The sequence below is a fragment of the Triticum dicoccoides genome, chromosome 1A (assembly GCF_002162155.2).
Source record: "Triticum dicoccoides isolate Atlit2015 ecotype Zavitan chromosome 1A, WEW_v2.0, whole genome shotgun sequence".
NCBI classification, from domain to species: domain Eukaryota; kingdom Viridiplantae; phylum Streptophyta; class Magnoliopsida; order Poales; family Poaceae; genus Triticum; species Triticum dicoccoides.
The window spans coordinates 443,939,719-443,954,296 of NC_041380.1; the positions used below are offsets into that span (position 1 = coordinate 443,939,719).

The following is a 14,578-nucleotide window of genomic DNA, read 5'->3' on the forward strand; positions in this document are numbered from 1 at the left end:
GTTGTTTTTCTTTTTTTAATATGCATGCGTTCATTTTTTTTTGGCGGCGTCAAAATGGGTCTCAGGCCAGTGTTGTGCGCACGATCCAAATGCGGAAGCGGGCATCCGTGTCCGTCTGGTCGACCCAAACAGACAAAAAGCGAACGATATCATCATCCGTTTAGATCGGCCCGTTGGAGTTGCTCTTAGTTTGGACGATAGTTGAAATGTATGGTACCCTTTGTTGAGATGGACGGACGCCGGAGAAAATTTGTGATCGTAGATGCCCTTCCACCACGCCATTACGAATCACTGTACGTATCCCGCACATCATTGGGCAAAATCCATGGCCGTCCCGGTTCAAAAGTTACCACCGCCGGTCCGGCGAGCCCGACCCGGGCCCCGCTGCCGCGCCGCTCCGCACGGAGACCAAGCGCCCACCATTCTCCAAAAACACGCAGCCCCCTCCGCGCTACCGTTCCAACTCCACACTTCTCCTCCTCTCCTCTCCTCTCTTCTCCCCGCCTCGGATCCCCTTTCCTTTCCTCCCGCCCTCGGCCGCGGCGCGCGACGCCTCCGCCCGGCCCGTCCCCCGGATGGGGTACCTCTCCTGCCGGGCGGACTCGTCCGCGGCGACGTGCCGCTCCATCACGGCCATCTCGCCGCTCCCCATCTCGCGCCGCTCACGGCCCCCCGCCGCCGCAGGGCTGCCGCCCGCCGCCCCCCCGGAGATCGAACGCTTCGCGTACGACGACCTGGAGGCCGCCACGTCCCGCTTCGCCGACGCCGCGCTGCTCGGCCGGGGCAGCCACGGGGCCGTCTACAAGGCCGTGCTCCCCTCGGGCCGCGCCGTCGCCGTCAAGCGGCCCTCCCCGCGCCGCGCCGAGGTGGACAACGAGATCCGCATCCTCTCCTCCGTGCGCGGCCCGCGCCTCGTCAACCTCCTCGGCTACTCCGACCCCGGCCCGGGCCCCGACCCGCTGCGCCGCCCGCGCCTGCTCGTCGTCGAGTACATGCCCAACGGCACGCTCTACGACCTGCTCCACTCCAACCCGCGCCCGCCCGGCTGGCCCCGCCGCGTCCGCCTCGCGCTGCAGACCGCCAGGGCGCTCCGCGCGCTCCACGACGCCGAGCCCGCCGTCATCCACCGCGACGTCAAGTCCGCCAACGTCCTGCTCGACGCCCACCTCGACGCGCACCTCGGCGACTTCGGCCTCGCCCTCCGCGTCCCCAAGCGGGACGGCGGCCCCGGCAATGCCGCCACGCCGGCGCCCGCGGGCACGCTCGGCTACCTCGACCCGGCCTACGTCACCCCGGAGAGCCTCAGCACCAAGACCGACGTCTTCAGCTTCGGGATCCTGCTGCTGGAGATCATGAGCGGACGCAAGGCCATCGACGTTCAGTACTCGCCGCCCTCCGTCGTCGAGTGGGCGGTGCCCCTGCTACGCAAGGGGAAGGTCGTCGCGCTGTTTGACCCACGGGTGGCGCCGCCCCGCGACCCAGTCACTCGGAGGGACCTGGCTTCGCTGGCGGCGAGCTGTGTGCGGTCCTGCCGGGAGCGACGGCCTTCAATGGCTGACATTGTTGAGCGGCTCGCCGTCATCAGCAAGGCGGTGTCTGCCAAGGTGTGGAACGGGATGGCGGTGGTAGGGAACCCTTGCGCCATTGTTGATGTTCAGAAGACCATCTCGAAGCGAGCTGCTGCATCGGAGAAGGAATCGACTTCAGCATTGGCATTTGATGATGATGATAAGGAGGCAGATGCGACCTTGGAGGAGCTGGTGCCGCTGGTGGGTGCCAAGAAACCACCACGGCCGTTGAAGAACGGAAAGGTGTTCTCTGAGGCAGGGGATGGTGAGAGGAGAAATCTATTGGAGCTGATGGCTCGGATTGATGGTGTTGCTGGCCAAAGATTTGGCATCAGTCGGGCAAGAACAGTGCGCGGCACTAGTGATCTTATACAAAAGGATGCAGTCTTGATCCTGAGGAGGAACCAAACCGTAAGAGTGGTTGAATCAGAGGCACTCGGTAAAGTTGAAAGGGTTTCGTGTTTAGATGCAAGCATCAAGCATAAACCTGCAAAAGAATTTCAAGAGAAACCAGAGAAAATGCAAGACAAGGCCGATGGAGTGCAAGAGAGAGCAGAGAAAATCCAAGAGAAGGAAGGCAAAATCCAAGAAAATCCAGGGGAAATTGATAAAGTTGAGAATATCCAAGAAAAGACGGGGCAAATCCTTGACAAAGCTGAGAAAATCGAAGAAAAGACAGGGCAGATCCTTGACAAAGCGGAGAAAATCCAAGGCACGCCGGAGAAAGTCCAAGAAAATGAAAGAAAAATCCAAGAGCACACGGAGGTAGTCCAACACAATGTGGAGAAGATCCAAGACAAAGCAGAGAAGATCCAATGCAAGTTGAAACAAAGTTAAAATCACACAATTATTCTTGAGGCCAGCTTGATGAATTATTGTTGGCAGTCGATCTCAAGGACAAAGCTCATCAAGTCATGAGGTACCACCACCAATCTTACTCTTCTGGTGCTGGGATGGTAATATCTGATCCATCCAAATAGGATGGCCTGGCTGTGACTTGTGATGATTCACCAGTAAGACCTAGGAATTCAAATCCTAGCTAGGTGGTCCGTCATTTGCAGCATTACCACTGTGCCAGCAATGTTATCAAAGGTCACATGGTACTGGTACTGTCAAAACTCTGAAGCCTGAACGACAACACAGTCCAGCACGTCGTGAGATGATGATACAGCACTTGGGTGCTGTTAATGCAATCCACACTCCGTGTAAGCAACTGATGTTCATTTTGCCGCTTCAGATCAAATCATGTGGAGCTTCAAAATGGACATCCGTTGAAGGCATGCATGCCTTAGTTGAAATAGATTGTTGTTGTAGCTTTTGTGCAGCTTCCTTGATTCTTTTTCCTGTGTCTGCGTACAAGAATCAACAAGTGCCCCATTGATTGATTTGTATGTAAACAGGACGGCTGATGAAGTGGATGTTAAGAGGGAAAAAAATTTATTTTGACATTTCCATCTTATCTTGAGGAGGTACATAAAGAACTGCCACCCTGCTATGCTCTTACTCTTCCATGTGCTCGGCGTGCAGTGTGCTACAGTGTTATACTGCTAATGGCAGTGCTGTATTTTATTGCCTGTGTCGACCAATACCTCTTCCAAAAATGAGCACCTGCAGTGTGTGATTTGTCTTTACAATAGGATGTGCGTAATCATACTGTTCAAATGAAGGCTCTACCAGGATTTCTGGTCAAATTGGGGAAGAAACAATTCAACCATTGTGTTCATTAATACTTCATTCTCCCTGTTGCTGCATTTGTGATAAGGCATGAGAGAGTAGGCATTCTTTACTTTTATTTTTACTTCCTCCGTTCCTAAATATTTGTCTTTTTAGAGATTTCAACAAGTGACTACATACGGAGCAAAATGAGTGAATCTACACTCTAAAATATGTCTACATACATCCGTATGTGGTAATCCATTTGAAATCTCAAAAAGACAAATATTTAGGAACGGAGGGAGTAGTATTTATGAATGTATTAAACCTTTACAAGTGTCCTGTTTGGTTTGAAGATGGAACGCATGGCGGATGGTGGCTAGTCTTTTCCTGAGCATCCTTCAACAGGTTTTGATTGGGCGCGTCGTTCTTATCTATTTTGAATTTGGTTGGTGCATTCATTGCCAATATATTCATCACATGAAATGTGTGGGACAACTGAACATTGCCGTCCTTGCTTCCATATGAATGTTTTGCCCAGCTGTCTGCGTCGTCATATGGACTCGATGCATTCTTTAATGTGCATATGGGGCATCTATAGGATATAATTACATCAGAAATGCCCAGAAGTTTGGGGGTTTATTGGTTTGTTCATAGCAGGGCAGTACATGCTCTCTTCACTCTTGGTATTGCTTTTGCCGGCCAGCAGAAGAGGTTATGAACACTTCAGTCTTATTAGCTTGATCAAGATCTACCTTGTATCTTTGTCAAATCAGCAATGTAATTCTGTGGAAGAAGTGCATGTATATGGGGGGGTGGGTGGTACAAGAGTGGGTGAGAGTGAGCATGGGAAGTAGGAACATGATGCATGATACTTTGTACCCTAACACTGTATGCCTATTACATTTGTGTCATGGAGGACAACTGAAGCCAGTGGTAGGCCTTGCAACCATTCCGTTGTGTTGATCAAATTTTTCGACAAGGATAGTGTTGAACAAATATGAAAAGCCTTTGATTCGTGGCATTTTAGAAGGCACAAACAAGAAAAATCTGAGATTAAATTGTATGGACCTCTTGCGTCCAACATGATGGGATAGAAGTTGGTGGCACCAAACATATCTCTTCCAGATTCTTACCTGGAAGCTAGAGCAAAAGTAGTTCGGAGGCGAAAATAAAACTGAAACCCCACAAATCAACCACCCCCGTGGGTGTGGCTAGCTCTTGTCTAGACGAGAATTAACGAGTCTCATCTAAGTGACGTTAGCATGGAAAAAGAAAAATCCTTTGAATCGGAGAGTCCGTGAATGATGTCTATTGTCCTCTCGTATTATCATCTACTAGAATGATTGTCATCATCAAAAGATTAGTGGGTGATGGGTGATCAACAACACAAGCATTCGCTGGAACAGTCCCCGGTCTCGGAACGATTCGAAGATCACTGATTGTTTGTCTCATGTCACATCACTTACTGTAGGGAGATCAATCATGAATGAGCCCGCCCACTAATCTAACTGTTAGAATATGATTGGGTTTAAGTTAGAGATAAAGAAACAAAGGTAGGATGGTTTAAACCAAGTACTCTCCTTGATCCGTATTAATTGTCGATGGTTTGGTATAAAGTTGTACTAACTTTGTACTAGAATCAACGACAATTAATCTGGATTGAAGGGAGGTCTTGTACTCTAAATCTCTCTCCCTTATATTTTATTCCGTGTGTACCCTACAAGGATCAACTCAACACATTGGACAAGTCAAAATATGTTTTCTAGAGCACCTTTGATAAATGCTGCATATAATTTAATTTCTATTTTTCCACAAGCGTGATGAAAACAATATGTATCCACCATTGTAAATGCCATGCACTTTTTTCCTTTTGCATCCTTATTAGAAGTGAGCACAAATCTCAAATTATGTATGGTTCATCGCCTCATGGTCACGATTACATACTTAGCCTTTTGTTGCTTTTATGATTGATCATTTTCACACTTCATGTGCAAAGAAGCCTCCTTTTTTATGACAAGGTCTCTTTTATTGACTACCCAAAACTGGAAAAATGAAAAATTCCATCATAACACTTTAACAATAATCTTACTAGTAGTGACCAAACGGCAAATACAAAGGGTGCACTTCATACTCCTGCCATGTCTGAAATTTTGGATCGTCGTAGCTGGCTCCATGCGTACGTGTACTTCATATTCTTGTCATGTCTGAAATTTTGCATCGTTGCAGCTGGTTCTGTGCGTACAATCAAGCCGGGGGTGAGCCACCGAGTTGTCACTCGCCAGTGCGTTGGAGAAAGCGGACGGGAATTATTGGCCCGTTTGGTACGTTTAGAGTTGGATGTCCTCGCAATTCTATGATTTGATAGAATCGAACCGTGATCCATGAGTCGCATCTTATTTTTGTCAAGCAGAGATCCCATCTTAGGAAGTAGTAGGTGATGATCGGCCTGCCTGGCGTGATGTGGAAAGATCATCCTGCTGGAACAAGGCACGATCAATGACCGTCCTTCTTCTTCATTACAGCTATTATTAACGTGGTGGTTTAGGGATAAGATAGTATTATTCTGGTTGTTAGAAGAGCGCAGCTGGCGCTGTTGAGACGCATGTTTCTCTCATTTATACACTCTATTCAGAGCACAGAGATTTTTTTTTTAAGTCGGACACGTATATATAAAAACGGCGCAATCAATCAGTTTGGTTGATATTCATCGCCCCCCAAAAAAAAGTTCGGTAGATAGGGTCCTTGATATTAAGTAATCAAACAATGCTGACAAAACAGTTTCATCATTTCAGGTTTGAGTAACTCAACAACACCAGTAATAATAACTTCGAAATAATATATGGCCTATCACAACATCATTAGACAAGCGCGATACTGTTTGATTAACAAACTCCAGATAGGCAGTACGTCTGGTTCATAAGATCTCAATTCACTACCAAGTACTCAACCGTTGGGACAAGCCAATCAAGATATCTCAAAGGGCTCCTCTTAAGGATGCCATTCAGGCAACCGGGAGAAGAACATGGGGAGCAACGTTTCGTTTATCACCACTCCATGTTTCTTGTGGTAGACATCATTAACCATGCTTTCCAGGTCTCCGACATCATTATTAGTCATGGCAATGTACTCATTCAGGTTATTTGTGCTTCCATCTGAAACAGGTTGGAAGTACAAATGAGTAAACGTGTTCCAAACTATGAACTGGAAAGATACCGTGCAGCTATATAAATTCAACATACTACCAGAGATAATTTTCAGTTTCTAATAACTTTGTTACTGCTTCTCATTGTGTGTCTAGACATGTAAATTTCCTATGCACGACTGATTGTTCCGGGAACTACTTGATGACTAGGAGAATATGATGGTGCAATGAATTTTCACAACAAGATGGTTCAGGCATACAATCTGATACCTTCCGCAACAATTGGTTCATATTTTGGGGGTAACTCAATCCAATTCCCCACGGGGTCCTTCATGTGACTTCTGTCTGATGCAAATGATCGAAGAAATACCGGACCATGAACTACACGGAAAAGTCTGTAAACAGTAGCTGGTAGATAGTTAGTACTGATTTTCAACCCCCAAAACAAACTATCATTCATGCCCCCCTATATTTCAACGCAGACATGTATCCCTATTGGGATTTACACAGATAGCGGAGCAGAATGGTTCTAACCAAGGATGAGAACATAAGTAACATGAAAGTCCCCTTCTACACCTGATCTCAAATGAACAGTAACCCGAAAAACATTAAAAAAATGTTCAAAAAAATCTGAACTTTTTATGGCAAACTTTGACAAATGTTCTAAGAGCTTGCAAAATTTCATCATGAAATCACATTTGTGGAAGTCATGGAAAAAAAAAACTAAATCAGTGCTCCAAAATACTTTCGAAAGTAGCATTTTTCAGAGTATATAGACTTTGTTTTTTTTGCCACGACTTTGCAAAATTTCATCATGAAATCACATTTGTGGAAGTCATGGCAAAAAAAAAAAACTAAATCAGTGCTCCAAAATACTTTCGAAAGTAGCATTTTTCAGAGTATATAGACTTTGTTTTTTCTGCCACGACTTCCACAAATGTGATTATAGACTTTGTTTTTTTTGCCACGACTTCCACAAATGTGATTTCATGATGAAACTTTGCAAGCTCTTAGAACATTTGTCAAAGTTTACCATAAAAAAAATTCAGATTTTTTTGAACATTTTTTAAATGTTTTTCGAATTTACTGTTCACCCAAGCTCATTTGAGCTCGCGTGCAAAAACTTCACGTCCCATCTACACTATCTTGTATCAGTGTAACTAACACAGGCTATCATGTCCTGCATCAGTCAATAAAACAATTGCATACAAAAAAGAGTAATTCCGAACTAATATGCATCAGGTTTCGCCTATATGAGGAGATTGACACATTGTTTAAGAGTAATCTTGCATGGACACCATCACAATTTTATCACACCAATGTTACACCTAGAGCAACAGAACCTTACCTTGCATAGATGGAGTCGCCAAATGCTAGTGGTTGAATGGCATCAGCAACGTACTGGAGGAATGGAGAAGGGAAAGGAAGACTGGAGTCCAAATCCCAAACAAGATCAAGAACATCTCCTTTGTTTCGCCTAGACTTTCATATGCACACCAAATGATTATGTACCATGAAATGTTACTCATACAAAAGCAATGATTTTATATAAGCAATAAATCCAAATCTCAATGCATATATCAAAGCTGAGTACTAACAATGATGTATCAGAATGCCACATCGATCACAGCATCTCCCTACTGTCCATTTTTCATCTTATAGACATCAATAAAGCATAATAAAAACATATGGGAACCCATACATGAAAACAAATCTAGATTCCAAAGCCTACCATTCTTACTTAGGATAAGTTTCATTTGTAAAACCAGAAACAAAACATGGTAAATGGGATAATTGGTTGGCCATCACAAATAGATTAGGCAACTCTTGGCTAGTAACCGTGTCTGACACGTAAACCATGGTGTTAAGCAACTTTGGCATGCCAAACATGTTATGGTAAACCAAATCGTTGCCCAAATAGTCATGCTAGCCTATATTTGTGGGGCTAAGTGCACGAAGATCCAAACATGCCCTTACTTCTAATTTATTTCTCACAATTAAGGTCTCTTACTTCATCTAAAACCTCTCACAATTCACAAAAAAAACAATTAAATTCTCGTAGAGCTCAATCATAATACCAAGCTATAGAGAAAAGCGACACTTATCTAATATAGCTTTTACCTGGATACAGATTACATGGTAATCCCACAAGACAAATCCATCATTAGTACGACTTGCTTTCTGATACCAGAGGGGAATCTGAAATTCCAAGGAAAATACAACATAAACCATAAAAATCAATATAAAAAAGGAAAATATCTGCACTACGAACTAAAATGGAGCTAACAAAAGCAACAAATACACACACTAAAAGAATAGAAGCATAGTACAGAATATAAGATAAAATCACCTTCTTTTCCTCATTTGATATGAAAACAGCATAAAGGTCATTGCCCGCAGGATCAGCAAGTCCAGCTCTAATCAGTTCCTTACATAGCAAGTACACATTTTCTTCACTACACAGTGAAAATTAAACGCAACCGTTATTCAATGAATAAAAATTAAAAAAATACTTGAATTTTGACTGTGGTATGTATAAGCTTGAGAGACACACTTTAGAAGAGAGTAAAACAAGAGAACGAAAATCAATAATTCAACACACGTGAAATAAATAAGGAAATCTGCCCATTACACATTATATATGATGGTTTAGGAGAAGTGGCATGCAATAAACCAATAACAAGATAACCACTGTAGTTGTTGAATCATCCTCATTGTGTACAAGCTTCTTCCAAAGGGTGACTTTTAAAGCAATGTTGAATCACTAAGTAAAGCTAATAATTAATTAAATCAATCTAATCTCCAATTGCACACCAAATAAATTGCATATTTGTTTGTAGGTACTAGCAATTAGCAACTAGAGTAGTTTATGGTTACAAGCTTCAGCACGATCTTGTTCCTAGCAAGTGCCTCATTCAACTTCAAATATGATTTCACTCTAAGAGTCAAGGTTTTAAGCCTAGAACGAGAAATATGAACTGAATCCTATATCTCAACCCTAGTCTCCATTCCCATTCAGCACATCACTCACACACTCAAGCATCTTCAACAGAATCAGTAAAATCTTTATACAGGTAAATAACTGGGTAGGAAAGGTCTATCCTCATCATTAAGAAACCTTTCCACCTCCTGCCCAGAATTTCCTGTGGCCGAGCACGGCAGGAAGAATTAACAATATGTGTTGGAGCCATGGTTGTACCCAATCTGAGCAAGAATGGATCAGGGCGGAGAGATCGATTACCAGTAGTACGGGGTGTGGGTGAAGGATGCGGCATCGATGGGCGGGTTGTCCGGTGCCGCCGGATGGATAGGGGGAGAGGAAGGAGAGGGGTCTACGCCGGCGGCTGCTCCGTCGTCAGCCATAGAGACGCGAGTGCTTGGCGGCAGCCAAGAAGAATAAGGGCTTGTCGCTCGTGGGCTGTGGGGGTGTCAAGGCAACTATGGGCTTATTCGGGCCCAGCAACTGTTCTAATCCCAATTTAGCGCTTCAGAATTTCTCAAAAAAATAATATTAGCGCTTCAGAAGCTGGTTAGATTGGTACAGAGAGCGCACAGGGGGAGTAACTAGTTAACGAGCGCTCCTTCGAGAGCCTCGCAATGATCAACGCCACTTGGCGCGCTCTCAGCCATTCGCCACGTGCCGCGCTCTAGATGCTCCCTCCGGATTTTATTTTTTTTATTTTTCTGCATGTGTTTTCGGCTTTTTAAATGGTTCTTTCCTGGGTTTTTTAATGTTTTGGTTTTCTCCCGGTCTTCCTTAGCTTTTTGATAAAAAAAAAGTCGAAATTTTATTTGCACGGAAAAACACGTTTTTTTCCGCGAAAGTCACGGTTGTGCTTTAGCGAGAGTCACGGCCGTGCCTTTCGAAAATGGAAAAAAAGCGTGTTTTCTTTTTTTTCTTTAGCGAGAGTCACGGTTTTGCTTCTGCGAGAGGCACGGTTGTGCTTTCGCGAGAGCCACGGCCGTGCCTCTCGGAAAGGGAAAAACAAAACGCGATTTCTGTTTTTTTTCTTTCGCGAGAGTCACGGTTTTGCTTCTGCGAGAGGCACGGTTGTGCTTTCGTGAGAGTCACGGCCGTGCCTCTCAGAAAGGGAAAAAAATACGCGTTTTCTGTTTCTTTTCTTTCGCGAGAGTCATGGTTTTGCTTTCCGCGAGAGAATAGTTGTGCTTTCGCGAGAGTCACGGTCGTGCCTCTCGGAAACGAAAAAAATCGCGTTTTCTATTTTTTTCCTTACACGAGAGTCACGGTATTGCTTTCACAAGAGGCACGGGTGTGATTTCACGAGAGGCACAGACGTGCCTCTTTCGGAAAGGGAAAAAAAACGTGCTCCCGATTCGGTTTTTTTGTCTGGTTATTTTCCTCCGGTTTTTTTCATAAAAAAAGTTCATCAAAACCTATTAACATAAGATCTAGTTTTGAAGATCTCGACGCGAGGAATCCAATGATGAAAACGGTTCGAGATTTGGACGCACGGTTTAAAAGATAAAACGTTTTGAATAAACGGATCTACGAAAAAAGGGAAAACTCTCAGGTTGCGACAAGTGGCGCGCTGCGTGTGTGCCACTTGTCGCAACATGGGGAAGTGGAGTGTTCTTTGCAACGAGTACTCTTTAATTAGTGATTTCGGCACACAGGAAGCTTTTCGCTACATGATAAATGGACCGGTCCATGCTAGTCTTCTTCCAGGACGGTTTTCTTTTGGTTTTCTTGGTCTGTATTCTTTCATTTTTGTTCTTTTTAAAAATTTGCAAACTTTTTCATGTTAGTGAACCCTTTTTAAAATTTGCAAAATAAATAAACCCATGATTTTTAAATTAACTTATTTTAATTTCATAAACTTTTCCCACAAAATATGAATTTTTTTTCAAATTCATGATTTTTTTTGAATTTTGTGTTTTAAAACAAATTTCATGAAACATTTTCAAATTCACAACCTTTCCCAAATTCATGAACATTCTACAAATTCACATTTTTTTGTAATGCGCGAACTTTTAACAAATCTGTGAAGTTTTTAAAATCCATGAGCAATTTTCAAACCCACAAATTCTTTTTCCAAATTTGTGAACCTTTTTCAAAAGTCAACGGTCGACCACCAAGCGTTGATCGAGTGAAGTTTTCTCTTACTGGCGGCGCGAATAGCTCACTTGTTGGGCCGACCCCGGAAAGAAGGGCGCGTGAGAGCGGGGTCGGTAACTGGCGCAAAGGGTGACAATTAGGAGCTCTCATGCCTAAAAATATTGTTCCCTCTTGAAGAGATCAGCAGGTACGAGGATAAGAGAGACAGAGATGCCATCTGGATCTGGGGCGCAGGGCTAGCATGGTCTTGTTGCTGCCGATCTGGGGCTGAAGGGTTGCGGTCGTTGCGTTGTGGCTTGGCTGGAGCTGCTGGTTTGGCTACTGCTAGCGGTGCGGCAGTTCTTTGGCCATGTTGGTAGTGGAGGATGATCCAGAATTGCGGGTTTTAATTTCATAAACTTTTCCCACCAAAATATGATTTTTTTTCAAATTCATGAGTTTTTTTTTGAATTTTGTGTTTTAAAACAAATTTCATGAAACCTTTTCAAATTCACAACCTTTCCCAAATTCATGAACATTCTACAAAATTCACATTTTTTTGTAATGCACGAACTTTTAAAAAATCTGTGAAGTTTTTAAAATCCATGAGCTTTTTTCAAACCCACAAATTCCTTTTCCAAATTTGTGAACCTTTTTCAAAAGTCAACGGTCGACCACCACCCGTTGATCGAGTGAAGTTTTCTCTTATTGGCAGCGCGAATTGCTCACTTGTTGGGCCGACCCAGGCAAGAAGGGCGCGTGAGAGCTGGGTCGGTAACTGGCGCAAAGGGCGATAATTAGGAGCTCTCATGCCTAAAAATATCGTTCCCTCTCGAAGAGATCAGCAGGTACGAGGATAAGAGAGACAAAGATGTCGTCTGGATCTGGGGCGCATGGCTAGCATGGTCTTGTTGCTACCGATCTGGGGCTGAAGGGTTGCGGTCGTTGCGTTGTGGCTTGATTGGAGCTGGTGGTTTGGCTACTGCTAGCGGTGCGATGGTTCTTTGGCCATGTTTGTTGGGGAACGCAGTAATTTCAAAAAAATTCCTACGCACACGTAAGATCATGGTGATGCATAGCAACGAGAGGGGAGAGTATCGTCCGCGTACCCTCATAGACCGTAAGCGGAAGCGTTATGACAACGCGGTTGATGTAGTCGTACGTCTTCATGATCGACCGATCCCAGCACCGAAGGTATGGCACCTCCGCAATCTGCACACGTTCGACTCGGTGATGTCCCGCGAACTCACGATCCAGTAGAGCTTCGAGGGAGAGTTTCGTCAGCACGATGGCGTGATGATGGTGATGATGTTGCTACCGGAACAGGGCTTCGCCTAAGCACCGCTACGATATGGTCGAGGTGGATTATCGTGGAAGGGGGCATCGCACACGGCTTGGAACAATCAACTTGTGTGTCCTAGGGTGCCCCGCTGCCCCCGTATATAAAGGAGCAAGGGGGAAGGCCGGCCGGCCCTAGTGGTGCCCAAGGAGAGGAGGAATCCTCCTCCTAGTAGGAGTAGGATTCATCCTTTCCTAGTCCTACTAGGAAGGAGGAAGGGGGAAGGAAGAGAGAGGGAGAGGGAGAGGGAAAGAGGGGCCGCGCCCCCTCCCCTAGTGCTATTCGGACTCCCCTTGGGGGGGCGCCACCTCCTGGGCTGCTGCCCTATCTCTCCCCTAAGGCCCACTACTTCCCCGGGGGTTCCGGTAACCCCTCCGGTACTCCAGTTTTCTCCGAAATCACCCGAAACACTTCCAGTGTCCGAATATAGCCGTCCAATATATTGATCTTTATGTCTCGACCATTTCGAGACTCCTCGACATGTCCATGGTCATATCTGGGACTCTGAACTACCTTCGGTACATCAAAACACATAAACTCATAATACCGATCGTCACCGAACGTTAAGCGTGCGGACCCTACGGGTTCGAGAACTATGTAGACATGACCGAGACATGTATTTGGTCAATAAACAATAGCGGAACCTGGATGCTCATATTGGTTCCTACATATTCTACGAAGATCTTTATCGGTCAAACCGCATAACGATAACGTTGTTCCCTTTGTCATCGGTATGTTACTTGCCCGAGATTCGATTGTCGGTATCTCAATATCTAGTTCAATCTCGTTACCGGCAAGTCTCTTTACTCATTCCGTAATGCTACATCCCGTAACTAACTCATTAGCTACATTGCTTGCAAGGCTTATAGTGATGTACATTACCGAGAGGGCCCAAAGATACCTCTCCGACAATCGGAGTGACAAATCCTAATCTTGATCCATGCCAACTCAACAAACACCATCGGAGACACCTGTAGAGAACCTTTATAATCACCCAGTTACGTTGTGACGTTTGGTCGCACACAAAGTGTTCCTCCGGTATTCGGGAGTTGCATCATCTCATAGTCATAGGAACACGTATAGTTATGGAGAAAGCAATAGCAACAAACTAAATGATCATCCCATTAATCAAATGATAACTCATGTCTATGGTTAGGAAACATAACCATCATTGATTCAACGAGCTAGTCAAGTAGAGGCAAACTAGTGACACTTTGTTTGTCTATGTATTCACACATGTACTAAGTTTCCAGTTAATACAGTTCTAGCATGAATAATAAACATTTATCATGATATAAGGAAATATAAATAACAACTTTATTATTGCCTCTAGGGCATATTTCCTTCAGTCTCCCACTTGCACTAGAGTCAATAATCCAGTTCACATCGTCATGTGATTTAATACCAGTAGTTCACATCTTTATGTGATTAGTTCACATCTCCATGTGACTAATACCCAAAGGATTTACTATATTCAATAATCTAGTTCACATCGCTATGTGATTAACACCCAAAGAGTGATCATGTTTTGCTTGTGAGAGAAGTTTAGTCTATGGGTCTGCAACATTCAGATCTGTATGTATTTTGCAAATTTCTATGTCTACAATACTCTGCACGGAGCTACTCTAGCTAATTGCTCCCACTTTCAATATGTATCTAGATCGAGACTTAGAGTCATCTTGATTGATGTAAAAAGCTTGCATCGACGTAACTCTTTACGACGAACTCTTTTATCACCTCCATAACCGAGAAATATTTTCATAGTCCTCTAAGGATAATTTTGACCGCTGTCCAGTGATCTACTCCTAGATCACTAT

General features: G+C 44.4%; 2 protein-coding genes across 2 annotated transcripts; one reads left to right on the top strand and one right to left on the bottom strand.

Moving 5' to 3' along the window:
• Positions 1-457: 457 nt before the first annotated feature.
• LOC119277812 (serine/threonine-protein kinase-like protein At3g51990) lies at positions 458-3,020 on the top strand. Its single transcript, XM_037559136.1, has one exon. The coding sequence runs from the start codon at positions 576-578 to the stop codon at positions 2,403-2,405; it is 1,830 nt and encodes a 609-aa protein (XP_037415033.1). The 5' UTR covers positions 458-575; the 3' UTR covers positions 2,406-3,020.
• Positions 3,021-5,949: 2,929 nt separating this feature from the next.
• Positions 5,950-9,780, bottom strand: LOC119277818 (protein N-terminal glutamine amidohydrolase-like). Its single transcript, XM_037559143.1, has 6 exons — positions 9,608-9,780; positions 8,717-8,822; positions 8,488-8,565; positions 7,715-7,848; positions 6,637-6,761; positions 5,950-6,376 (listed from the first exon to the last, which is right to left on the bottom strand). The coding sequence occupies exons 1-6, from the start codon at positions 9,727-9,729 to the stop codon at positions 6,213-6,215; spliced, it is 729 nt and encodes a 242-aa protein (XP_037415040.1). The 5' UTR covers positions 9,730-9,780; the 3' UTR covers positions 5,950-6,212.
• Between the last annotated feature and the right edge of the window lie 4,798 nt (positions 9,781-14,578).

Coding starts and splice junctions, on each gene's coding strand:
- LOC119277812 (XM_037559136.1), top strand. CDS start 576: ATGGGGTACCTCTCCTGCCGGGCGGACTCGTCCGCGGCGACGTGCCGC.
- LOC119277818 (XM_037559143.1), bottom strand. CDS start 9,729: ATGGCTGACGACGGAGCAGCCGCCGGCGTAGACCCCTCTCCTTCCTCT. Junction 7,849..8,487: donor ACCATGTAATCTGTATCCAG/GTAAAAGCTATA, acceptor TGCATATGAAAG/TCTAGGCGAAACAAAGGAGA. Junction 6,377..6,636: donor TGAACCAATTGTTGCGGAAG/GTATCAGATTGT, acceptor AACCTGTTTCAG/ATGGAAGCACAAATAACCTG.